This window comes from Lacerta agilis, chromosome 7, assembly GCF_009819535.1.
Source record: "Lacerta agilis isolate rLacAgi1 chromosome 7, rLacAgi1.pri, whole genome shotgun sequence".
Taxonomy (NCBI): Eukaryota; Metazoa; Chordata; class Lepidosauria; order Squamata; family Lacertidae; genus Lacerta; species Lacerta agilis.
In genome coordinates, this window is record NC_046318.1 from 85,094,333 (window position 1) to 85,121,080 (window position 26,748).

The 26,748-nt window shown below is 49.8% G+C and overlaps 1 protein-coding gene across 1 annotated transcript in view; it reads left to right on the plus strand.

The window, feature by feature from the left end:
- Positions 1 to 26,748, plus strand: part of KIFC2 (kinesin family member C2) — a 36,978-nt gene continuing 10,230 nt past the window's right edge. The window contains 15 exon segments of the mRNA XM_033156166.1: positions 1 to 226; positions 8,145 to 8,334; positions 9,165 to 9,331; positions 10,252 to 10,502; positions 11,411 to 11,600; positions 13,660 to 13,725; positions 14,021 to 14,158; positions 15,262 to 15,459; positions 17,130 to 17,303; positions 18,695 to 18,842; positions 19,496 to 19,515; positions 19,517 to 19,642; positions 20,987 to 21,098; positions 23,244 to 23,425; positions 25,932 to 26,036. Coding sequence (XP_033012057.1) covers positions 89 to 226; positions 8,145 to 8,334; positions 9,165 to 9,331; positions 10,252 to 10,502; positions 11,411 to 11,600; positions 13,660 to 13,725; positions 14,021 to 14,158; positions 15,262 to 15,459; positions 17,130 to 17,303; positions 18,695 to 18,842; positions 19,496 to 19,515; positions 19,517 to 19,642; positions 20,987 to 21,098; positions 23,244 to 23,425; positions 25,932 to 26,036 — 2,205 coding nt within the window. The 5' untranslated portion in view covers positions 1 to 88.

A 26,748-nucleotide genomic window follows, 5' to 3' on the forward strand; every position in this document is an offset into this window, starting at 1 on the left:
CAGCTGAGGGGGGGTGCGGTGGTTTTGCGGGGGTCCCCTTCCCAGGTGGGCGCCGCAGATTTGGGGGTTCGGTTGCTACAGAGCCCCCATGTACGCCTTTTACTCGCTGCTGGTCTACATTTTCTATACCCTCTTCAAGAAGGATGGCTGCGAGGAGGAGGAGGAGGAGGAAGGGGGAGCAAGGGGGCAGCAGCAGCCCCCCGACGGGCGGGACGGCGCTCCCCAGGTAAGGCGGCAAGGCGCCGGTTCTGCGGGGGACTTCCGCGGGGTGAAGGAGGGAAGGGGGCGCGGGTGGCAGCCTGGCATCGCGGGGGGCGTTGTGGATGTCTCGGGCGTCCTTCGGAGAGGCGCCTGCTATGGGGGCTGGATCCAGATGGGGGTGTCGTCGCCCTCCGTGTCGCACCCCACTCCTAGCTACGGAGCATAGGAGCCATTTGCGTGCCCCCCCCAATTGTCGGGCATTGACATTTAAATAGCGTGCGTGTGCCGCGTCTCCTGATGGATTAGTTGGGGCGGGGCTTGTCTGCCCCCCCAATATTTTGTTTCAGTTGGCACCCCTGCCATAGAACCAGCACGTGCCAGCGGTGGGGGGGGGAGGCAACGTCAGGACGGTGCCTCTCTTAATCGGGTTGTGCCCAGACCACCCTGGAGGACGGGGGGTGGAAGTGTGAATTCAGGGCTTACCCCCCACCCCCTAGGGAAGAGCTCCTGGGTTTCCCCCCCTTGCAGCTCCCTTCCGCCCCCTTTCACTTCCGTGCCCATAGCAAGATAGGAAGCTGCCTTAGTAAGTAACCTTGGTCCCCCTAGTATTGCCCGCACGGACTGGCAGCGACGGCTTTCCTGGCTTTCAGGCAGGCGTCTCCCCCCTCCCCCCTCTGTCTTGAACCCGGGACCTTTCTCTTGCAAGGCAGACGCTCTGGCCCCGTGCCCATTCCTGCCTCCAAGCCGGCGGCTGCAGCCTCAGCAGCGATGTCCTGCCTCCGCTTTTTGCTGCATTGCTCGATGGGCTGCGTTCCTTCCCTGCAGGGCTGGCTGCCCTCCTTCAGGCTGGAGGCCTGGAGGGCGGGTGCTGAGGACCCTGACATTTTGTCCCTTGTGCCCATTCCTAAGCAGCTGGCCGGAGTCAGGTTGGAGAAGGCGGAACCAGGGGGGAGAGAGGGGGACCATTTAGCTGATGCAGCAGCTAAAAAAGCCAATGCAATTCTGGGCTGCATCAATAGGAGTATAGCATCTAGATCAAGGGAAGTAATAGTACCACTGTATTCCGCTCTGGTCAGACCTCACCTGGAATACTGTGTCCAGTTCTGGGCACCACAGTTCAAGAAGGATACTGACAAGCTGGAACGTGTCCAGAGGAGGGCAACCAAAATGGTCCAAGGCCTGGAAACGATGCCTTATGAGGAACGGCTTAGGGAGCTGGGTATGTTTAGCCTGGAGAAGAGAAGGTTAAGGGGTGATATGATAGCCATGTTCAATATATAAAAGGATGTCATATAGAGGAGGGAGAAAGGTTGTTTTCTGCTGCTCCAGAGAAGCGGACACGGGGCAATGGATTCAAACTACAAGAAAGAAGATTCCACCTAAACATTAGGAAGAACTTCCTGACAGTAAGAGCTGTTGGACAGTGGGATTTGCTGCCAAGGAGTGTGGTGGAGTCTCCTTCTTTGGAGGTCTTTAAGCAGAGGCTTGACAGCCATCTGTCAGGAATGCTTTGATGGTGTTTCCTGCTTGGCGGGGGGTTGGACTGGATGGCCCTTGTGGTCTCTTCCAACTCTATGATTCTAGGATTCTATGATTCTATGCTCCTGCCTGATCGCTGGCCATTGCCCATATTCCCACTGGCTCCCCGAGGGTCTCTGGCAGATGGGTTTGCTACCGTCTCGTGCTGATCAGCAAGCCTCTCCCCGTGGCTCATGGCCAAAGGTGGTTGTTGGAGGTTGTTGGATGAGAACCTGGGTTCAAATCCCCACTCAGTCAGTGGCTGGTCCCCACCCCCCAGGTTACCCAGTGAGCTTTGTGATGGCTGAGTGGAGATTTGAACCCAGCTCTCTCCCAGGTCCTGTTTCAACCACTACAGCACACTGCCTCCCATACTCTGAAGACGAGTAAATGCAGATAAACTGGTCCCCCAGTTTATCTTAGGAGGCATGGAATAGACAGCTGATTGCTAGATGCAGGAGACCTGGAGCCAGACTTGATAAACAGATAATGCTAATATTCTTTACTTTGATATTTTAACCCATGTGCAATGGGACTCATTCTTATTTTACAGTCTCATTATTCATCTTTTAATTTTCATAGGTTATAACAGTTTCTTTTTGGCTTTACATACATTATAAAATGAAAATCTCCACAAAACTAACCAAATGACTAGATGCAGGAGATTCACCTGCGTGGAGTGGAACCAAAATCTTGAGTCTCTGCGGACATAATCTGGGTGAACATGCAAATAACCCACCCAAGCTGAGCCTGATTTTCGGTGTCATGGGACGCATGGAGGGGGGTCTTGTGTGTGCACAGGGTGTGTGTGTCTGTTTGTGTAGTTGGTGCCTCCTCCTACCTTACTGGCTGCCCACCCACCCAAATCCTCCATCTCCCATCCGTGCCATTTCTGCCTCTTGACTCCCTGGGTTGGGAATGTCGTTTTCTCCCTGGGAACCAGATCTCCCCAACTCCTTCCACGCATGCGTGAGTTCATCCAAAGGTCTGCACATTTTTCATGGTCCATTGTCTGTCAGTTGTGGAGGCTGAGTGATGGAAATTGGGCCCTCCTCCGCGAGGCTTCTGCAAGGAGCCGTGCCAACGACCAGCGGGCAGGGAAGGGGGCGAGCGGTTTCTGGGAAGAGCTGCAGCAGAGGATATGAAAGTTCTGCAGGATGTGACATGCTGCAAGCTGTCTCTTTTCCACCCTGAAGTCCTGTCACTCTGGGGGAAGAACAGAAAAGGCTGGGATTCTTCAGAGGGAAAGAATTTCGGTCGGCGTTGAATGTGATGATCGCGGCTTACTTATGTCTCTTGAAGGGGAATAGCTAATGGCTGTTTTGGAGAGAGGCAGAGGAGCAGCGACAGGAAGAAATGACTGCATGCACAGTATAGCTAAGTCGGCAGAAAAAAGAGACTCTCGGGGTCACGGGTTCGAGCCCCGCATTGGGCAAAAGATTCCTGCATTTGCAGGGGTTAGACTAGATGTCCTTGGGGGTCCCTTTCAACTTTGCAATTCTATGTTTCTATTAGGGGACCTCATCACACAGCGGGAAAGGGGGTCCATGGCAAAACTCTTTGACACCTGAGACCTCTGTTTCTTTTCCTGTGACTGTGATATGTTTTAAACTGCTTTTAATACTGGGTTTTAATCTGTTGCAACCTGCCCAGGGTCCTTAGGGTGAACGGAGGGTAAGATACTAACAAGAGCCTGCTGGATCTGGCCACTGGACCATCTAGTCGAGCATCCTTTTCTCACAATGGGCAGCCAGTGTGGAAATGTTTAGGGATGCAGGAGAGGATATCTTGTTTATTATATCCTATACCAACTTGTGTCAACAAGTCCCAGAACTTAGCAGAGTTTTCATTCCCCTTTTAAACACGCACAGCGGATAGCTTGCTCAGGTTCGCTAGAACCTCTGTAATAATATTGTCCTGGTATTTTCCCCTTTAATCCCTCCTAAAATAAGTCGGGACACAGTCTTCTATAAAAGTATAAAGAGTTTACTTACAAGTATCATCTGTTCACAATCGGATCCCAGAAGGCAGACTTTTAGCTTAGAAATAATATAAATCATATAATATACATTAGGAGACTATTCCATAAGGGCGATAGCATCTTGCCTAAGCACATGTTGCTCCGTTGAAAGTGAGTTGAAAAGAGAGAACTGGTGGCTAGCCTGTGGTTTTGTTTCACCTGCACAGGTGAGGCCACACCCATCTCTAGTTAAGCAGAGGAAGTCTGTTTCAGCCCAGGAGAAACAGGAAGTCCACTCTAGGGATGTTGCATTTGACTGCTCCCATGTTTCACATCCCACAGCCAGATGACTCTCTCCTCCATGAATTTGCCAAAGAAATCAAATACAGTAAATAAATCGTATAAATGATAATTGCCTGGAAGGCCACATTCAGGGACCTTCTGAAGTGACTGTTGTTGCTGCGCCTCAGCAAATCCTTTGGGTGTCATCTACGCAGCAGTCAATAAATGCCTTGTTTCTGTGACCCGAATGCTTGACCCACTCAGGCATGCTCTGTGCTCGCTATGGATTTATGACACACAACTGCTGCAGAGTAGAACCCTTGCACACGTAAGCAGACATATGTGATCATTATCACATGTATTTTAAAAACAACCCCATGCATGTATGTTTCTCATTATTCTTTCTTACATTCAAGTGCTTTCCGTCTAGGAAGTCCAATAAAGTGTGGAGTAGCGTCTGATGCTTGGGAGCTTGTTGTTGCTACTCAGAGTTGGGAGAAATGTACGGTACTCTGTGCATGCTCAGAGGTACCATTTTTTTTATCCGTGCCTCAGATGTCTCAAGCCTTACTGCACAGGTGGGGAACTTCAGGTCCAGGTGCCCAAGCCTCTTTATCTGATCTTTTGACCACTGTACTCACTGGCCCTGCAAATATTTTTGCCTGTTTGGATAATCACCTTGCCGACAAAGGTCCGTATAGTTAAAGCTATGGTTTTCCCAGTAGTAATGTACGGAAGTGAGAGCTGGACCATAAAGAAGGCTGATCGCCGTAGAATTGATGCTTTTGAATTATGGTGCTGGAGGAGACTCTTGAGAGTCCCATGGACTGCAAGAAGATCAAACCTATCCATTCTCAAAGAAATCAGCCCTGAGTGCTCACTGGAAGGGCAGATCCTGAAGTTGAGGCTCCAGTACTTTGGCCACCTCATGAGAAGAGAAGACTCCCTGGAAAAGACCCTGATGTTGGGAAAGATGGAGGACACAAGGAGAAGGGGACGACAGAGGATGAGATGGCTGGACAGTCTTCTCGAAGCGACTGCATGAGTTTGGCCAAACTGCGAGAGGCAGTGAAGGATAGGCGTGCCTGGCGTACTCTGGTCCATGGGGTCACGAAGAGTCGGACACGACTGAACGACTGAACAACAACAACAAATGCCCTGTGCTTGTCTGTAAGGAGAATACAGAAGTGTGAGAGTGTGTGTAGAAAGTAGCCCACTGTACAATGGTAACATTCCTTCCCCTGCTCATTTTCCCTCTGGCACACGGCCCTCGAAAGGTATCCCAGAAGGGAATGCGGCCTTCAGACGGAAAAAGATCTCCTACTGGCATAAAATGATTTCAGAGCTAAGTGCTGCTAAGCCAAGCTCAAACTGACCCCTTCCTGCAAGACCTCTTTATTTCCCTTCCCTTTAAAATATTTATTCCCACATCTCTGTTGCACCCCTGGGGGAAGATGCCTGTCAGCTGCTTGCCATGTGTGGAGAGGAGGAGCGATAAATCTGGACCCACTCATCCACAGGCAGAGGCCTCTGACAAACAGGCCCATCGCTCAGTGATGCGGTTTCCATGGCGCCTGTTGCCGTGGAAACGGAGCTGCTTCCCGACTAGGGTGGCCAGGCAGCTACAGCTGATTGGAAGGGGGGCATTTGAGGCTAGAGAGTCACAGTGTGTGTGTGTTTGTGTGTGTGTGTGTGTGAATAAATGAACTCTGGGCCATTCCTCAGTTACATGCACCCTGTCATTTAAATGTATGCAAATTCACAACGGCCTCTGCTTTGACTTTAAATACAAGGAGCGAGGAACCCCCCACCCCCCACAATCTCTGTCACTGACAGAGCAATTGACTCTGTCAAGGAACGTGGAGAGGTGTTTGTGTTTGTGACAGCTTCCATTTCTAATGCTCCTTTTGCTGCCTGGAGTGACGGTTGGTTTGGCAGAAGCCCATCAGAGCATCTCTGCCAGGAAACGGCCCATAATTGTGGGGAGAAATGAAGCGCTGGAGCCAGGAGCGGGTGGCAATTGTTTGGGAATGGGCACAAATCCTAGAGAAGCTGACGTCGGGGGTGGAGGCAGGGTGAGGCCAGGCGTCGCCAGTTATTTTCCAACGCCATGATTTCCTCATGTACACACACCTCACAGACGACTCTAAGGCTGCAAGCCCCTGTGGCCCCTGCTAAGAACATAAGGAGAACCTGTCGGATCAGGCCAGGGGCCCATCGTCCTGTTCTCACGGGGGCCAACCAAAGGGAAACCTGCAAGCAGGATTCGAACACAAGAGCAACTCTGCCTTCCTGGGGTTTCCAGCAACTGGCCTTCAGAAGCATTGCTGGCTCCAACTGTGGCTAGTAGCCATCGATGAGAGAAAGATAATAATAATAATAATAATAATAATAATAATAATATAATATTTATTATTTGTACCCCACCCATCTGGCTGGATTTCCCCAGCCACTCTGGGCGGCTTCCATCAAATATTAAATACATTTAAAATATCACAGATTAGAAACTTCCCTAAACAGGGCTGTGCATGGTGAAGCCGATGGTCTGTGTGGCCGGCAACTGCCCTCTTCCTCCCTGCCTTCTTTCCTCCTTTCCAACATCATAATATGTTCCCCCCTGTGGAATGCCTTCCCATCAGATGTCAAAGAAATAAACAACTACCGGACTTTTAGAAGACATCTGAAGGCAGCCCTGTTTAGGGAAGCTTTCAATATTGGATGAATTGTTGTATTTTAATATTCTGCTGGAAGCCGCTCAGAGTGGCTGGGGAAACCCAGCCAGATGAGCGGGGGATATATATATATATATATCACAAGGTTTAATAATAATAATAATAATAATAATCATATCACATCATCATCATCATCATAAATTTTTATTTACCCTGCCCTTCCCAGCCAAAAACTGGGCTCAGGGCGGCTAACACTAATTAAAACCACAGCAAAAACATAAAACAATCAATTTAAAATACAGATTAAAATACAAATTTAAAAATTCAATATTAAAACTGCAGTCTCATTTTCAAATAGCCCACCAATAAAAGAATGAAGCATAACTATCAAACAGAAACCAACCCAAAGGCCAGGTGGAACAGCTCCGTCTTGCAGGCCCTGCGGAAAGATGCCAAATCCTGCAGGGGCCAGTACTGAGAAGGCTCTGGCCCTTGTTGAAGCCAACCTAGCATCTTTGTTGCTCGGGAACTCCAAGAGATTATTATTTGAGGGCCTTAAGGTCCTACACGGGACATACCAGGAGAGGCGGTCCCTTAGGTAGTTGGAGATACATTATGATGTTGGAAAGCAGATATCACTCAGCCCTAATGTCAACAACTCCTTCATCCACATTAAACAACAAGCTGCAGAATACATTTTTAGATTTGGGACACCCAACCCTCCCCTTTCCTTTGCATCTTGTAAAGCTTTATAGGGTTTCCTCTCGCTATATAAACCTAGAGAAATCTTTTTGCCATTGTTTGAACTGCAAGTCAGTAGCTATAACACGTAATGCGCATAGGAATTCGTTCATTATTTCCTCCCCCCCCCCAAAAAATGTAGTCCACTCCCCAACAGTTTCTGAGGGACAGTGAACCAGCCCCCTGTTTAAAAAGTCTGAGGACCCCTGATCTAGAGTGATGCCCATTTATTCCTCCCCCTGCTGATGTTTCCCAGTGTTCAGTCCAGACATCGCAGATTGCCTGCTTCTCCTTTCCATCTAAGACAGTGGTTCCCAACGTGAGGCACATGACCCACAGGGGGGCAATTCGAGAATGAGTTATTAACAGTTAACGGCCTTTTAGGCTTCCTCCACATGAAAAGGAGCTCACTTTTTGATATGCAGTCGAAAAGAGAATTAAAAGGACCCATGGAAGGGATGGGGAGAAGTCGGGAATATTGAGCGTAATCTCGATATTTGGATTTTGTACTCTTTTATGTTGTATATTGTATCTTTGAAAATCAATAAAAAATATTATTAAAAAGGAGTTCACTTTTTGAATAATGCGAATTATATGTCACTGGGGGGTGGGGCGGTCAGGATTTTAGAGATGCTTAGGTGGGGCATGGGCAAAAAAAGGTTGGGAACCACTGGTCTAAGAGGTCCAAGAGAGACTCTCCATTTCCTGTTGTCATATATTTTAGAAGATGCTCTTGTGTTTTGTCTCCCTGCTGCTTCCACCCCATGTAGGACTGCAAAGCTTTTTCCATGGAGCAATCAAGGAGGACGAAGAAAGCCCTGAGCAAAGACCCCTGGAAGGAGTTGAGTGAACTGGACAGTAAGTCACCCGGACCCCTCCCTGTCCTCCCCCTACCCCCAGCAGCAGAAGTTAGGGTAGCCCAGAATGGTTGGCTAGTCCCAAAGTCTTCCTGTCCTCCCTAACGGGGCCTTGTATATGTGGCAGGAGAGGATATATTGTTTATTAATATCCTTCCTAACTTGCACTAGCAAGTTCCTTTATGTAGTAAAGTTACACCCCCCTTTTTTACATGCACAGCAGATAGCTGGTTGCAGGCTCGTGTGAGCCTCTCACTATTATACAAATCCCTTTGAATCCCTCTTAAAAGAATAAAGGCGCCACAATCTTATTCAAAGTCAATAAAAGAAGTTTACTTACATCATCAGTTCACAGTTGGATCCCTGAAGGCAGACTTAGTTACAAATATTTACATGTGGGTCTGCCCCATATGGGGGAATAATCCCAGTGCTTCTGCTAGCTGAGAGCTAGCAGAGCAGTCCTAGCTAAAAGCTGGTCAAATGAAGAAGGAAGTCAAAAAGAGGGAAGGGTGCTGCGTGACTCGTCCTTTTGTTACCTGGACAGGTAAGGCCATGCCCACCTCTAGTCACATGCAAAAAGAAGGATGCTCCAGCCAGGAGGAACAGAAAGTTTCAACTGGCTGGACCAAACATTCCCTCGCATGTCTTCTCTAGCATTACAAGGAATGTTGTACTTGACTGCCTCTCGTGGATCACATCCCACAGCCTAAGGGTGGAGTCATCTTCATCATGAATAGGACAACGGTCCCGTCCAGTGTGCAGTGATTCTGGAATCAGCTTAGGTGTTCGACTGTCCAAACATCTTGGGAGAGACTCAGTCCCCAGGTCTTGGGTTGGGACACAGCCACTCCCCACAGTCTCTCCCCACCCAGGAAAAAAAATAGGCTTCTGATGGGGAGGATGTTGCCGGTTGGTGCTTTCTCTCCCTGGCAGGCAACTCGGAGAGCGACAGAAGCAACCATACGGAGGAGGAGGAGGAAGAAGAGGAGGAAGGCCTTGGGTTGGGGGGTGCCCCGACCCCGCTCACAGAGTTCCGGTCCCTCAAGGCAGAGGCTGCTGCAAAGGCCCTCCTTGGGGAAAAAGACCCAGCCAGTGGAAAGGTGAGTGGTCCCACCCCAAGTCCATTTCACTTCTGTTCTGCGGTGGTGGAACGGGGGGAAGAGGCCTTGTGAAAAACATTAAATTAAATATGGAGTTAAAATCAATGATCGGATGGATAAATAAATATAGGATGAGGGACACCTGGTTTTCCAGCAGGACTTGTGGAAAGGCTCTAGGAGGTTTAAGTAGAAGACGAGCTTAGCACGGTTAAGCAGAAAAGTGATGCTGCAGGAAAACTAGCTCATTCTATCCTAGGCTGCATCACCAGATCAAGGGAAGTCATAGACCACTCTCTTCTGCCTTGGTCAGAGCACACCTGGAGTACTGTGTCCAATTCTGGGCACCACAATTTAAGAAGGATGTTGCCAAGCTGGAAGGTGTGCAGAGGAGGGCGACCCCAAGATAATCAAGGGTCTGAAAGCCAAGCCTGATGAGGAGCGCTTGAAGGAGTTGGGGCGTAGGAAAAGAGGAGACTAAGAGGGGATAGGATAGCCATCTTCAGATATCTCAACGGCTGTCTTGTGGAAGATGGAGCAAGCTTGTTTTCTGCTGCTCTGGAGGGTAGGACTCGAGCCAATATCTTCAGGTTACAAGAAGGGAGATTCCGACTAAACATCAGGAAGAACTTTCTGGTGGTAAGAGCTATTTGACAGCAGGACAGGTTTCCTCCAAAGGTGGTGGGCTCTCCTTCGTTGTAATTTTTTAGCAGAAGGTTGGCTGGCCACCTGCTGAAGGTTCTTTAGCTGTGATTCTTGCGTCGCAGCAGTTTGAACTAAATGACTCTTGCGCTCCACTCCAACTCTAGAGTTACAGATATATGATTCCCTATAATATGTTGCTGTTTTTATGACCTTTGTCTTGTCTCCCGCCCACCCTGCTCTCTTCCTTGGGTCTTGCTCCCTCCCCCCCCCCCCGCCAGCCTCCGGAGTCCCCTCTCCTCTCCGTGATCTCCCACCTCCTCTCCTTCCTGGAGCATTATGCCCAGATGCAGCAGCTGCAAGAGCAGGCCGGCGAGTATCGCTCCCGCCTGCACAAGGAAGAGAGTCGCCGCAAGCAGCTGAGGGGGCTGAAGAGGGCCTACCGCCAGCGGGTGAAGGACAAGCTGAGCCTCATTGAGAGCCTAGAAGGCATCATCTCTGAGCAGCAAGGCTTGCTGGAGAAGATGCACGAAGTAAGCTCAGGTGCCCTCCCCAAGCGCAGTAGGGACTCAGCCACATTAGTCGAAAAAGCAGCGTTTTAAATGCATTATAAACATGCAACACCAGATGGTGCTGTAGAGCAAAAAACTTCTATATGTGATTTTACATAGTTTTTTTATTTTGTTATTGTGACTTATTTATAGTGTGTTTTCCCCTGTGTGAAGATCCACCCTAGGTTTCTTCCTGGGGTGGCAGACCCCCCCAAGTGTCCCTATTTTCCAGGGACAATCCCAGATTTACAGAAGCCATCACGGTTTCTGATTTGATCCTGAAATATCTTGCTTTTCCTATTTTCATCAGAGAAATGTTGGTGGGGATGGGGTGGGGCGCTGATCTCCCTCTCTGTCCCCCATATAGTTTGCAATATTCTGCCGGTTTTCATCTAAGGTGCTTCTGTATTTCGTGTGTGTGTGTGTAAGCAACATGGTTGACAGGAAACTAAATAACATAATTGACAGGTTTGTGTGGCCACCTGTCAGGGCTGCTTTAGGTCCCCCCTGCCCCCCTGCCGATTTGTATCGTTTTATAGGAAAAGCAACAAATGTGGAAGTAGAGATGTGATATAATTTCAACAAACCAATTTACAGGGCCCAGCATGTGTTGTTAATTAGCAAACGCCTCCCACACGTATTTTCGGGGAATAATATCTGAGGCTGAATTACACAATTCAAGTTTTGGGGTTGTTCTTATCTCAACACAAGCTGGAGAATGCATAAGCCTAGACAAAATTAGCCTCCATCCGAGGGGACGGGATTCTTCCGTTGGGATTCCTGCATTGCCGAGGGGTTGGGCTAGATGACTCTTGGGGATCCTAAGATCTCTTGCGGTGGCATCTCCAGGGGCTCCATCCTATGCAGAACCCTTCTCCTCCTCTGCCGTAGGTGTGAAGCTGCCTTCAGCCTGCCTGCTCTACCCAGTGGCCTCGGCTGGGGTGCACCAGCTGGTGGAGTCCATCAGCACCCTCCAGAGCGAGAGGAGCCGTCTGTCAGAGGAGGTGACAGGCCTCCGGCAGCAGGCGGAAGTGCGGGAGAGAGAGAAGCAGCGGCTGGCCGGGAGTTTCCACCATCAGGTGAGGCGGAGGGCCGGGGTGGCGATGGGGGGTAGCAGCCAGGGGACGGGTCTTGCTGCCTACTGGGTGCTGTTGCGCCCTGCGGCTCCCATTGTCCCTGAACGTTGGCCAAGCTAGTTGCTGGGGCAGCTGTGAAATGGAGCCCATCCAGAAAGAGCTTCTTTGCACAGCACATAGTTAAACCGTGGAACTCCCTGCCACTGGAGGCAGTGGTGGCCACCAACCGAAGTGACTTTAAAAGAGAATCAGACAAATTCATGGAGGAGGAGAGGGCTACTGGAGTGGCTGGGGAAATCCAGCCAGATGGATGGGGTATAAACAATAAATTACTATTACTATTACTACTACTACTACTACTACTACTACTACTACAACTGCTACTACTGATCAAGTTTGCAGATGACACCAAATTGGGAGGGGTGGCTAATACCCCAGAGGACAGGATCACACTTCAAAATGACCTTAACAGATTAGAGAACTGGGCCAAAGCAAACAAGATAAAATTTAACAGGGAAAAATGTAAAGTACTACACTTGGGCAAAAAAAATGAAAGGCACAAATACAGGATGGGAGACACCTGGCTTGAGAGCAGTACATGTGAAAAGGATCTAGGAGCAGAGCCGTCTCATCCATTGGGGCTGGTGGCGCGGCGCACCACGGCGCAATGGCCTGGAGGGCGCCTCCGTCCTCCAGCCCCGCTGGCAGCGCCTGCCGGCAGCGCCCTCTGACTCCCGGCAAGGGAGCTGGCCGGCCACGCCACGCCCTCTGGCTGCCCAGCAGAGCACAGGAGCTCTGCGCGCCCTTCCAGCGCTCCGCGCGCAGCCGCCCGCCCGCCCGATGCAGCGCGAGCTGCCCAGCCGCGCCGCGCCGTCCAGCTGCGCGCGGGAGCGCGAGCCGGCCGCCCTCGCCTCCCATCCCGGAAGCGCTGGAAGGGCGCGCAGAGCCCCGCGCCGCTCCAGCGCCACGCCCCTCATCCCCCGCTCGCCCACCCCCCTCCCAAGGGGCGGCAAGCTCGGGAGGGAGGCGGCGGAGAGGCGGCATGGCGGGGGCGCCGGAGGGATAGCCGCGCCAGGGCGGCAGATCCCCTTAAGACGGCTCTGTCTAGGAGTCTTGGTAGACCACAAACTTGACACGAGTCAACAGTGTGATGCAGCAGCTAAAAAAGCCAATGCAATTCTGGGCTGCATCAATAGGAGTATAGCGTCTAGATCAAGGGAAGTAATAGTACCACTATATTCTGCTCTGGTCAGACCTCACCTGGAATATGGTGTCCAGTTCTGGGCACCACAGTTCAAGAAGGATACTGACAAGCTGGAACGTGTCCAGAGGAGGGCAACCAAAATGGTCAAAGGCCTGGAAACGATGCCTTATGAGGAACGGCTTAGGGAGCTGGGTATGTTTAGCCTGGAGAAGAGAAGGTTAAGGGGTGATATGATAGCCATGTTCAAATATATAAAAGGATGTCCTATAGAGGAGGGTGAAAGGTTGTTTTCTGCTGCTCCAGAGAAGCGGACACGGAGCAATGGATTCAAACTACAAGAAAGAAGATTCCACCTAAACATTAGGAAGAACTTCCTGACAGTAAGAGCTGTTGGACAGTGGAATTTGCTGCCAAGGAGTGTGGTGGAGTCTCCTTCTTTGGAGGTCTTTAAGCAGAGGCTTGACAGCCATCTGTCAGGAATGCTTTGATGGTGTTTCCTGCTTGGCAGGGGGTTGGACTGGATGGCCCTTGGGGTCTCTTCCAACTCTAGGATTCTATTCTATGATTCTATACTATTGGTGGCTACTAGCCACAAGGGTTGCACTCTGCCTTCTTTTTGCTCAGCTGCCCAATCTGGTTGCACCCCAGAGAGGTGGGGATTCTTGAACTGCAGTTCCTGCATTGCAAGGGGTTAGTATGGAGGACCCTTAGGGATCCCTTACAACCCTGCGATTCTCTGATTCTATGACCCTGTACGAAGGAGACTGGTCTGTTTCCTGCCTCTGCCCAAAGAGGCAGAGGGTGGAGGGAGCGTAGGGCAGAGAGAGGGTGACTTTCCTGTTGTTCCTTCCTCATCAGATCCAGGGGCTGAAGCAACAGATCCAGGAGCGTGAGGAGGAGCTGGAACGGCTTCGCATGGGCACGGTGAGGCAAGCTGGACCACCCCCGTGGCCCTCGAACTCGGGGCAGGAGAGAATTGAGCCTGTGTATTGGGGCAGCACCCACAGAGGGGTGGGGGTGGGAAACTCTCCTTCCTTGGAGGTTTTGAAACAGAGGTGAGATGGCCCTCTGCAAGGGATTATTGTGATTCTGGCATTGCAGGGGGTTGGACTAGATGGCCTTCGGGGATACCTTCCAGTTCTGTAATTCTGGAATTATAGAGGGGGTGGTGGTGGGGAGCCCTTTGTAAAGGAAACCCTTGTTTTTTGGTCACCTGCAGGGAGTGACCGACTCGGAGAAGCGGATCCACAATCTGACGGTGGAGAACGAGGGGCTGAAGCAGAGCCTGAATATCACCCAGGGGCTCCTGCAGCAGCTGGCCACCGTCTCCGCCCAGCCCCCTGCACAGCTGGTGAAGGTGAGAGACCCCCCCTTTCCTCCCCACCCCCTCATTTAATCCCCACAATAACCCTGCGAGGGTCCCCCCCCCAAAAGCACAACAATTCTCAGGGTGTCCTGGTTTTTACTTTTTGAAATTTGGCAGCCCTAGAGGCAGCGATTGGCCCCCAAGGCATAGCTGTCATTTCCCCCCTTTTTAAAGGGAAATTCCCTTATTCCAAATAGGATTCCTCGCAAGAAAGGGAAAAGTTGACAGGCTATGCCCCAAGGTCACCTTCGTGGCCGAGTGGAGATTTGAACCTGGGTCTCCCTGGTCGTAGTCCAACACTCTAACCACTGCACGAAGGTGGCTCTCTTATTTTGTCATTTCCAGACCTGCATTTTGTGGGAATGTTCAAGGAGGCAGGAGAAGATGTATTGTTTATTAACGTCCTTCCTAACTTGCGCTAGCAAGTTCTATAACTTATCAGAGTTTTAACATTCCCCTTTAAACGCAGAGCGGGTAGCTGGTTGCAGGCTTGTTTAAGCTTTTCAATACAGATTCCTGGTAAGTTCCCTTATTTCCCTCTTAAAAAATAAACACACCAGAATCTTATTTAAAATATATATAAAAGCAGTTTACTCACGTTCTGTTCACAGTTGGATCCCAGAAGGCAGACTTAGTTACAGATATGTACATGTGAGTCTATCCCATATGGAGATAGTCTCTTTGTCCTCTGTTGGCTGGTCCTCTAGCTAAAAAGCTGCTCCAACGACAAGAGGAAGTCAAAAAGAGAGAGGGTGCTGCGTGCCTTGTGCTTTTGTTACCTGCACAGGTAAGGTCCCACCCTCTAGTCACATGCAAGAGGAAGTATGTCCCAGCCCAGGAGGAGGAAACAGGAAGTTTTCAACTGGCTGGTCCAAACATCCCCTTTGCATGCCCACTCTAGGCAAACAAGGAATGTTCTACTTGACTGCTACTTATGTACCACATCCCACACATTTGTCATTCAAGGTGCGTTGCGCTTTGAAAGGCCTGTCTGAATAGTGCAGTTTTCCGAAGACGTCCAAGAACGAGCAGGGTTGACTCCTGAGTTGGTTCTGTACTTGCCTCCCTGAACATTCCCACCCTGCTCTTCCCAGGAGAACGAGGACCTCCGCACCAAAGTGCAGCAGCTGGAGGCCACCTTGCAGCAGAAGGTGGAAGAGCTGATGTCCCTCGAGGTGCAGGTGGACCGGCTGCAGTGGCGCAAGGAGGAGGAGGTGCGCCACCTGGACGAACGCCTGCGAGGGCTCCAGCTCTCTCTGGAGGCGCAGAAAAGCCGCCCCCCTGAAGTGCAGGTGAGTGCCGCCCCATCTCTCAAGGACCCCTTTCTGGCTGCTAGAGGGCAAGCACCACTCCCAGGGCTGGTGGTGTGTGTGTGTGTGTGTGAATTATTAATTTTTTGGGCTTCCCATACTCTGGACCTCTGAAGTATATCTCCAGTATTTTCATTTCTGCCTTCTTCTTGTTCTCATATTTTCCACATTCCAATCTTAACGCTTTAAAGTTCCCCGTCCCTGGCTGTGCGATTCTCAATCATGTCAGAGATCATATATCCTTTCATCCATCGGGTATATATATATATATATATATATATATATATATATATATATATATATATATATGAACTGTCAATTTGCCAGCGCAGCTTTTCCTGACTTCATTCCCATCTTCCAATCCGGGCTGTTGTCCAAGCCTGTCGTTTGAAGTTTAATGACGCAGTAACTCTCAAGTTGTTAAATTGTTACTGTTCACGATAAATTCCCAATGTTAGGTTGTTAAGCATACTGTTTGCAATATTGCAATGTAAATGAACTGTATTACACAAATGTAAGTCATTTGGCGATCGATCAGTTTTTCTGGAGACCACCCCCCCCGAGCCCTAGAAGGGTGTGTGTGTGGTTCTGAAAGAGTTCTCCTCCAGGAGAGAGGCCGAATCTCTGCTCTTCTCACCCTTTTTGGGAGGGCACTTTCCTGGGAGAAGGAAGGGAGGAGAGGTTTCAGAGAGGGGAAGAGAGGAGGAGGACAAAGGATAGAACAGGCAGCGCCGGATTTAGGGCTGTGTGGGCTGTTGCCCCGCACAAAGTGCCAAGTCAAGCGGGCATCATCATGTTTTTTTTTTCTGGGGGTATTCAAGAGTACATGGTACTGTGGAACACCCTCCCAGCAGATGTCAAGGCAATAAGCAACTATTTTACTTTTAAAAGACAATTGAAGGTGGCCCGGTTTAGGGAAGTTTTTTAATGTTTCATGCTGTATTGTTTTTAATATTTGGTTGGAAGCCACCCAGAGTTGCCCCAGCCAGATGCCGGGGTATAAATAAACTATTATTATTATTATTATTATTATTATTATTAGCGCCTTTTTCTCTAGAAGAAAAGCACTGATGATAATAAAACATTTTTGTTGAAATGGCAAAAATGACCGGAAGATTCAGAAATCTGGATAGACCAAAGTTTTAATGAAGATGGAGCAAAATAGCCCAAATTCTTCCCCCAAATGGGTGCTCAGAATTGGCTCCGGGTCTTTCTTTGGTGGTGAACTCACTAAAAGAGTCAGTTCAGCATTCAGTGGCAGGCAGGGAGGCAGAATGGGTTGGAAGGAGGAACAAAATGGCTGGGAGGTCGCCTGCTCTTCATGGAACAAAATAAAAAATAAAAAAAATTCCTTCCAGTAGCACCTTAGAGACCAACTAAGTTTGTTCTTGGTATGAGCTTGGTATGTGCATCTGAAGTGTGCATGCACACAAAAGCTCATACCAAGAACAAACTTAGTTGGTCTCTAAGGTGCTACTGGAAGGAATTTTTTAAAATTTTGTTTTGACTACGGCAGACCAACACGGCTACCTACCTGTATCGACAACACCCAATTACTTGTGTGTTGCCTGTCTGTTGTCCACGTTCCCCCACCCTGCAGAGGAAAGGGTCTTATCTCATCACAGACCCTGACTAGCTCCCCCCCCCCACAGTACATCACCAAGACGGTGGAGGTGGACTCCCCCCGTAGCCTCCGGGCCGTGGCAGAGGCCGAGGAGCGGAACCGTGCCCTGATGGAGCAGCTGAACACCCAGGCGGAGAGGTGCCAGCAGTTGACGGAGCAACTGCAGAGCTCCGAGGAGAATACAGCAAGGTTGAAGCACAAGGTAACGAGATGAAGATATCCAAATATGACCATTCTATGTCCTCTCAGTCTCCTCTTTCCCAAGCTAAACATACCCAGCTCCTTCAACCGTTCCTCATAAGGCTTGGTTTCCAGATCCTTGTTCATCTTGGTCACCCTTCTCTGCACACCTTCCAGCTTGTCAACATCCTTCTTAATTTGTGGTGCCCAGAATTGGACACAGTATTTATGGTGTGCTCTGACCAAGGCAGAAGAGAGTGGTCTATGACTTCCCTTGATCTGGACACCAGACTTCTCTTGATGTAGCCTAGAATAACATTAGGTTTTTTTGCTGTTGACTCATGTTCAGCTTGTGGTCCACTGAGACCCCCTAGATTCTTTACACACGCCCTGCTAGGAGGCCAGGTGTCCCCCATCCTATATTTGTGCACCTGGTTCTTCCTGCCTAAGTGCGGAACCTGACATTTGTCCCTACTGAAATTCATTTTCTTAGCTTGCGCCCAGTTCTCCAATCTTCTAAGGTCATCTTTGTCGGAACACGGGGAGGGGGGGAACCCCCGCAGTCCCCAGGATGAGATGAACCTCTCCGGGCGTCCACCGGTGTGGCGTAGCTCCGGAATGGCCATAAATCTTCATCCCAGCGCGCCTTAGCGAAACATGTTGGATGTATATGTTCACACTCTATTCAGCGGAGATAGCAGACACAACCGCAAGTGTGAATGTGAGCATTCTAAAGATTTATTAAGCAATATGTACAGGATAAATTGTCGGGACGCGGGTGGTGCTGTGGGTTAAACCACAGAGCCTAGGGCTTGCCAATCAGAAGGTCGGCGGTTCGAATCCCCGCGACAGGGTGAGCTCCCATTGTTGGTCCCAGCTCCTGCCCACCTAGCAGTTCGAAAGCACGTCAAAGTGCAAGTAGATAAATAGGTACCGCTCTGGCGGGAAGGTAAACGGCGTTTCCGTGCACTGCTCTGGTTCGCCAGAAGCAGCTTAGTCATATTGGCCACATGACCCAGAAGCTGTACGCCAGCTCCCTCGGCCAATAAAGCGAGATGAGCGCCACAACCCCAGAGTCGTCCGCGACTGGACATAACGGTCAGGGGTCCCTTTACAGGACAAATCATAATGGCCTCCACTCTCTTCTTCACCAAGAGACAGAAGAACGAACAGTACAACAGAGCGGAAGAGATAAGAGTAACTTCCGTTCACACACTTTCCAAGCCTGGAAAAGTAAACACAGACGTGATATCGGCAACGGAGGAGTGAAATGCTAACTATCTTGAATTCCCATCTTGTCTTCTATGGCATTAATCTGTTCCATTGCTACAATTCTGTGATCCCTGAGCTGTGTGGTCATTGCACTGTGTCCCCCGAACCCCCAGATTCTCAAGTGGGATCTCTCCCTGGCAGATCTCCGACTACGACTTTGAGATTGCCGGTCTGCGTCGGGAGCTGCTGGGCGAGATCAACCAGTTGGAGGCGCAGAAGGAGCAGGCCAGCCGGGAAGCCTCTCCGTGCTCCGAGAAGCACCTCCAGCACCTGCGAGAGCAGCTGGCAGGTAGCTGGGATGGGGAGCAAGGTCTTGGCTGGGGGGGGGTCCCCCAAAATCATTTCAAACTGTGGGCTGGGGCAAGAGATGGGGAACTGGGTAAGGATTATATTCATTCATTCATTCATTCATTCATTCATTCATTTCATTTCATTTCTATCCCACCTGTTCCTCCAAGGAACTCAGGGAGGGCATATTTTGTTCTCCCCTCCTCATTTAATTCTCACAACAACCCTGTGAGGTAGGGCTAAGTTGAGAGAGTGTGATGGTCTGAGGTCACCCAGTGAATTTAATTGATTGATTGATTGATTGATTGATTGGTGTACTCAGTAGAACTCGGGCAGTCCACAGCATTAAATTACAAAATTAAAAACACAAAGCACACAATAAAAAAATGAAATGAACCAATAACCCCACTTTGATCTCTCTTCTCTCGCAGGTCCTTTGCCTGATACTCTAACCACTGCACGATGCTGTCACTACATCCAGGTTCTAGAGAAGATAAGGGTTTAGGTGCCGGAAATCCAGTTTTAATGCCTTGCCCAGTGTGGCCTTCTCCCTGCCTCGCAGGGTTGGTTGTCAGTTCAATACGACACGCTGCTCCAAGGAAGGGCAGGCTATGAACATCGCAAGCCAATGTTTCTCTTCCTTTCCCCTTCCAGGAGTCCGCCAGCGCCTGGACAACCCTCCAGCCTCTCCTCAGGGGCATGAAATCTGACTATGGCAGCCTTCGCGGGCAGGTGCGCAGTTTTGCAGACTGCTACGAGGCGGCCCTCAACGAGGGCTCGGCAGCAGGTGAGGCTCAGGCAGTGCCTGATTTACATATAAGCTAAACAAGTTCTAGTTTAGGGCCCCACTCTCTTGGGGGCCCCCACGCATGCGTGGCGTTGCTATGTATGGTGCATGTGTGCGTTGCTACGTACAGGCGCATGTGTGCGACACCGTGCATGAGGTGTATGTAGCAGTTTGCTGCTGGCGCCACCCCGAGCGCCGTACGGATGGTGGCGGAATCCTCTGCTTGCGGCTGCAGCCACAAACGGAGGATCCTCCACATGTGGCTGCAGAGGCGCGATGGCTGCTCACGCCGCCGCACCCAGGGGTGGTGGGGCGAGCACCCCGCGGGGTGCCTTCTTGTCACCCCTCCAGACATGGCACCTGGGCACACCACCCCCCTTGCGATGCCACTGCCCAGACAGAGCTTTGGAGCTGCCTCTGTGGGAGAAATTCCCCTTGAGAGTCCTAGAACAGAGGCTTTCACCAAATTCTCAGTTGGCAATACCAGGCAGAGTCCGAAGAGTCTATTTTTTTTTAATAAAAAATATATATAAGAATTTATTGGTATTTAGAAAAAATAGAAAAAGAAAAAATACATACAAAATACAAAACAAAAAAGACTTACACAAAACATAAACACATCTAAAACAACAAAACACCAATTTAACTATCGTAATCTTATTTAAAATCTTACTTAGGGGGACTTCCTCACGTCCCTCTCTTCTGCGTTCATATCAAATATACTGTAGTAACTTTATAACTACTTTGAATCTACTTTACAACTAATATTAATCCTTATCTATCATCTTATATCTATCACCTTATTCTTAACAAAAATACAGAAAATGAAAAAAATCATAATTAATCCTCTTATGTCCTATTTTAAACTAACATTTTAATGCTATCGCCTATAATATCCACTGATTTCAATTTCAAATATCTAACTTTTCACGTTGTTTCAAATATTCTTTACAGAGTCCGAAGAGTCTAAAAGCACTTTCCATTAAGCAAAATATATAACCCATATGTGTGTGTGTGTGTGTGTGTGTGTGTGTAATGTGTTGCTTTCCTTTCAGACAAGCATATGGAGCCATTTGTGTTTATGATACTGCATAGGCAAAAAATACAGGCAAAATGTAGATTGGCAGTTTCATCGTCTCCTCAGCCCCCTTCTGTCACCCCCTCATCTCTCATCTAACTACAGTCTCAACCCTTTTCTTTTACTGCACACGCTGAGCCCTCCTTGCACCTTATCTGGAGTCGTTTTCCACTTTAGACGTGAGATTCCCTCTCGACTGGTTCTTCCTGGTTCTGTGGCCAGGCGTGTGGCGTCGGCCTCTCTGGTACCGAAATGCCACCCTCTCTCCTCTCGCCCCCAGATGTGCTCGGCCATCGGCGAAGTGTCCCACGCCAACCGCCTGCTGCAAGAGCGGTGCCAGCGGGAGGTGCAGCTGCGGAAGAAGTACCACGACCAACTCCTGGAGCTGAAAGGTGCCCGCAAGTGGGGAGGAGGGCGCAGGGGGAGGAACCAGCGTGGGGCGGCTGTGGGGGAAAGCATAGCTGTCAAGTTTCGGATTCGAAAATAAGGGATCAGCAATCTCACCTATCCCGGGGACAGTCACATGTCAGTGGTGGGCGGAGCCAGAAGCAAAAGTGGGCGGAGCAGCAATGTAAACTCCAAGCGGGCTCTGGCTCGGAGCGGAGCAAAGAGGAGGGCAGCCAGCAAAGAGGAGGGCAGCCATGTGCTCCGCGCAATGGAGCCCCATCGTCTTCTTGTCTGATCCCATTAAAACAGGACAGGAAGCAGCAGCTGCTCAAAGGCAGCCAGGCTCTGCCCGCCAGCTAACCCTATTGGCCGGCTGAGGGGCTCGGCGGCAACGGATCGGGGCTGATGCAGGGGGAGGAATACACCCCCCTGTAAGCACGGGAAATGGCTCCCACTTGCTTTGAGGGCTGAGGCTTTTCCTCTCCAAGTAGGCGAGGTCTTCCCACCCAGTCCCTGGCCAGCAGGGGAGGAGCTGCTTCCATTAAAAACGGGAAATTTAAGGGAAATAAAAAATAAGGAGAGCAGCGGGAAACTGCCTAAATAAGGGAGAATCCCGGGGAAACGGGATACTTGACAGCACTGGGGGGGAAGGCAAGGGAGGCATTAGGAAAGAACGCAAGAAGAGCTGGCTGGATTAAGCCAATGGGCCACCTATTGGCACCTGCAAGCAGGATCCGAGCATCAGAGCCCTCTCCCCCCTGCAGTTTTCAACAACTGGCGTTCAGAAGCTCCTTTACACAACAGGAAACTAGTTGCAAACTCATGTGAGTTTCTTAAGACAATACGCAATTCAATCTGGCTCGTCCCGATTGAAATGTGTTCCAATATTTTCCCGGGTAAGACCCCTTGGATCCCTCCTGAAAGAATAAAGACACCACAGACTTATCCCATCAGAGGTCAAAGAGATAAACAACTACCTGATATTTAGAAAATACCTGAGGGCAGCCCTGTTTAGGGAAGTTTTTAATCTGTGATATTCTAATGTATTTTAATATTTGTTGGAAGCCGCCCAGAGTGGCCGGGGAGACCGAGCCAGATGGGAGGGGTACAAATAATAAATTATTAAATTATTATTATTAATAAGCAATAAAAAGAAAGTTTACTCAAGATCAGGCAGAGCACAGTGTGGTCCCCTGAAGGCAGGATTAAGCTTAAGGTTTCAAACATAGACAACAGGTTTACCCCATAAAGGAGATTTACCTAGAAAAGATGACGATATTAAAGGAATTAAAATTGGTGAAAATATACACAAAACAAAAGCCTTTTCCGATGATGTTATAATCACTGCAGGACCCGCAAAGGGAGGAGGGAAGTTCAGCAGATTCTGGGAATCTTGTTTTTATGTTGGTTGTTGGATAATTGACTGTAAAACTTTAAACAGAAAAACTTATTTATTATTTTGAAAAAGAGCAAGGCTACTGAGCAATTTAACCGTTAAAAAAGAGAGACAAGATCTCTGAATATGGATCCATTGGATCCCAGGCAGCTGTTCTCGCCCTCTCCAATCACTCGGTCAACTCTGGCTGCACGCTTCACCCCTGAGGCAGCCGCAATTGAGCTGTGGGTCAATGGCGAATGGATTGGGCCGGGAATGGATTGTCCTGTGACAGCACTTATAAACTGCAGCTGCTGCTGTCACCATGAGACGCAGGTGGCGCTTTGCTCTAAACCACAGAGCCTCTTGGGCTTGCCAATCAGAAGGTCGGCGGTTCGAATCCCTGTGACAGGGTGAGCTCCCGTTGCTTGGTCCCTGCTCCTGCTAACCTTGCAGTTCGAAAGCACGTCAAGTGCGAGTAGATAAATAGGTACCACTCCGGTGGGAAGGTAAACGGTGTTTCCGTGCGCTGCTGTGGTTCGCCAGAAGCGGCTTAGTCATGCTGGCCACACGACCCGGAAGCTGTACGCTGGCTCCCTCGGCCAGTAAAGAAAGATGAGTGCCCCAACCCCAGAGTTGTGGTCAGGGGTCCCTTTACCTTTACTGCTATCACCATCGCCATATTTTGGTGGGAAAGGCGCATGGGTGATGTCGAAGGTGGGTGATGGGTGATGTCAAAGGTGCTGTTCCTTGAACACCCCACCTTTCCCCGCAGGAAACATCCGGGTTCTGTGCCGACTGAAGCCGCTGAGCAAGGATGAGCAGCAGGGAGGGGAAGGGGGAACCACGGTGGCTGCAGACCCGGCAGACGACGGCTGCGTCACGGCCTCCTACAAAGGCAAGGAGCGCACCTTCAAGCTGGACAAGGTCTTCTTGCCCCAGGCCACCCAGGAGGAGGTGAGTGTTGGAAGTGCGCTCGCCTGGACCGGCGACATCCAGGCCCCCTGAGCGACTCCCAGGTGGCCCGCTCCGGCTGGCACCCCCCTTCAGTCCAGAGTGCAGATAATATGCAACTCTTCTCTCATGAGAAGAGCACACGCGTCTTCTAGCATCACTCAGCAAGAAGAAAGAGACATCCGTAGATCTAAACTACATTTATTTACAGTCTATGTACAGGGAGTCCATTTCTACACCGGTGTTCTCCAATCCCTGGCAGAACAATCTAACAAACTGCATCTAACATCACAATCTCTCTCAGACACTCAGGTGATTTCCACTGAACATAATAGTCCTGCTGAAGCATACTTAAAATCCTAACAGTGAGGACCCCCTGCCCTCAGAGCGTGTCTCTGTCTGATATGCCGTGCGCCTCTCCCTCCTCAAAACAAGGAGGATCTCAGCATCCCATCGGTCCAGAAAGCGGCACATGGAGACCGGGCACTTGGCATGGTGGGTGGGTGAGGATTCTGGGCCTTCACAGTTGAGCATGGTGAGCAGGTGCTGAGTGGCAGCCACGGAAGAGGGGCGCTCTGTTGGAGTCCTAGAAGTGCCCGGTTGGAAGGGACCTCAGGGGGTCATCTAGTCCAACCCCCTGTGGTGCATGAATCAAAGCTGAAGGATCCCCGGCAAGTGGCCATCCGACCTCCAACGAAGGGGAGGCCACTGTCTTTTGAGGTCTTCCGTTCCACTGTCAAACAGCATTTCGAATACACTGCATGGTTCTGGTTGCCTCGCCTTGAAACGGATGTTGAAAAGGTTCAGAAAAGAGTAACAAAAATGATGAGAGGTGGGGGGGGGGGGGGGAGAGAAGCAACTCCCCTGTGCAGCATGTGGGATTTTTCAGCTAGAATTTTATAAAATTCTGTGCAGCATGGAGAACGTGGATAGAGAGTGGTTCCCTTCCTCTCTCATTACACCCCAGAATGCGGGGGAATGCACCAGGAGAAGGCACCTGCCTGCTGTCAATAGGCAGGGAGTTTCAAAGGTTGGGTAGATTCATTCCTTACAAACGTGGAATGGGAATTAAGGGGTACGGCACCAGATTGGCCTAGGCATGCCTTGTATCACCCAGACGCCACTTCTGGGACAGCAATGAGTAAACAAACAAATCCCTGTGTTGCAAAATGTGAATCAGCAATATCAAAAGCAACACGATACGACAAATACAATATGAAAAACTTTACGGAATGATTCAAAACATCAAAACTACCAAACTGAAGTCTCTGAAAGTCCTTAAATGAATCACAATGCCAGACTTTACCTGGCAGAGAACAAGCTGTGAAGTTTTCTATAATCAGCAAATGTCCAATTCTGATGTCCAACTCTGAACGGTGTTTCCGGATAACAACGACTGTTTCGTTGAATTCTTCACCAGCGAATTAGTTCAACACTCGTTAGTAGAAGGATATGTAATTTCTTCATTAGCCAATCTCCCCCCCCCCAAATAGATATAATATACATGAAAATGAAAAATACTCTGGAACAGTGCTTATGCAATTATGTAGTCACTGCTCTTAAAAAGCAGAGACATCACCTTGCCGACAAAGGTCTGTATAGTTCAAGCTATGTTTTTCCCAGTAGTAATGTATGGAAGTGAGAGCTGGACCATAAAGAAGACTGATCGCCAAAGAATGGATGCTTTTGAATTCTGGTGCTGGAGGAGACTCTTGAGAGTCCCATGGACTGCAAGAAGATCAAACCTATCCATCCTTAAAGAAATCAGCCCTGAGTGCTTACTGGAAGGACAGATCCTGAAGTTGAGGCTCCAGTACTTTGGCCACCTCATGAGAAGAGAAGACTCCCTGGAAAAGACCCTGATGTTGGGAAAGATGGAGGGCACAAGGAGAAGGGGACGACAGAGGATGAGATGGTTGGACAGTGTTCTCGAAGCGACTGGCATGAGTTTGGCCAAACTGTGAGAGGCAGTGGAGGATAGGGGTGCCTGGCGTGCTCTGGTCCATGGGGTCACGAAGAGTCGGACACGGACTGAAATGACTGAACAATGACAAGCTGGTGTTAGTTCTGATGTTTTGAATCATCCCATAAAGTTTTCATATTGCAATTGTTTCTGGTCAACCTGTTGCTTTTGATATTGCTGACTTCTGGGACAGGACATTGTGCGTGTTCGTGCATGTGGGAATCGCCATCCAGGTCAGAGGGGTTGCTTTTTCTCCTGGGCTCCAGGAGCCCTGTTGGTTTGGCGCACAGCTTGACCCTCCCTCGCTGCTTTGTGACCCCTCGGTGTCTCTAGGTGCCTCCCAGGGAGCCGCTGGTCAGCCTGAGTTCCTGGTTGCCACAGCAGCAGGTAAAACTCCCTCGCTCCGCACCTGGCCCCGCACAGCCAGCCGTGCCCCCCGCTGCTCACTTCCTCACCGGCCCTCACTGCACCTCCTTGCATCGGCCTCACTGCCCCTGCGCGCCCCTCGCTCAGCTCTGCCGGCTTCCTTCTCTGCCCCCTCTGCAGGTCTTCCTGGAGATTGAGCCGCTGGTCCTGTCCTGCCTGAATGGGTACAACGTCTGCATCTTTGCCTACGGGCAGACAGGCTCCGGCAAGACCTACACCATGGAGGTAGGAGCTTGCTCACCCACAAGCCCCTCCACCGCGGGGGAATTGGGGCACATGCAACCGACATGCATGGCACGCCCGAGCCAGCGGGTTTCTTGCACCGAATGCTCCTGAATTAATTCACTTGGTGGACTTGCTGGGCACTTTCGCATGTTCCTGGGATCACAGAATCGTAGAGTCTGGCTCTGCCTTCCAGATATAGACACACACAGAAGTTCTGTCTCTGAGATCTCTTCAGAAGGAGATGGTTTGCCCCAATAGCTGTGGGACGCAGGAGAGGATATGTTGTTTATTATATCCTATTCCAACTTGTGTTAACAAGTCCCAGAACTTAGCAGAGTTTTCATTCCCCTTTCTAAACATGCACAGCGGATAGCTTGCTCAGACTCGCTAGAGTCTCTATAATAATATTGTCCTGGTATTTCCCCCTTTAATCCCTCCTAAAATAAGACACGACACAGTCTTCTATAAAAGTATAAAGAGTTTACTTACAAGTATCATCTGTTCACAATCGGATCCCAGAAGGCAGACTTTTAGCTTAGAAAATATAATATACATCAGGAGACTATTCCATAAGGGCTATAGCTCCTTCTCCTCTCTTGGCCAAGAGAGCATCTTGCCTAAGCACATGTTGCTCCGTTGAAAGAGAGTCGAAAAGAGAGAGAAATGGTGGCTAGCCTGTGGTTTTGAATTACCTGCACAGGTGAAGCCACAC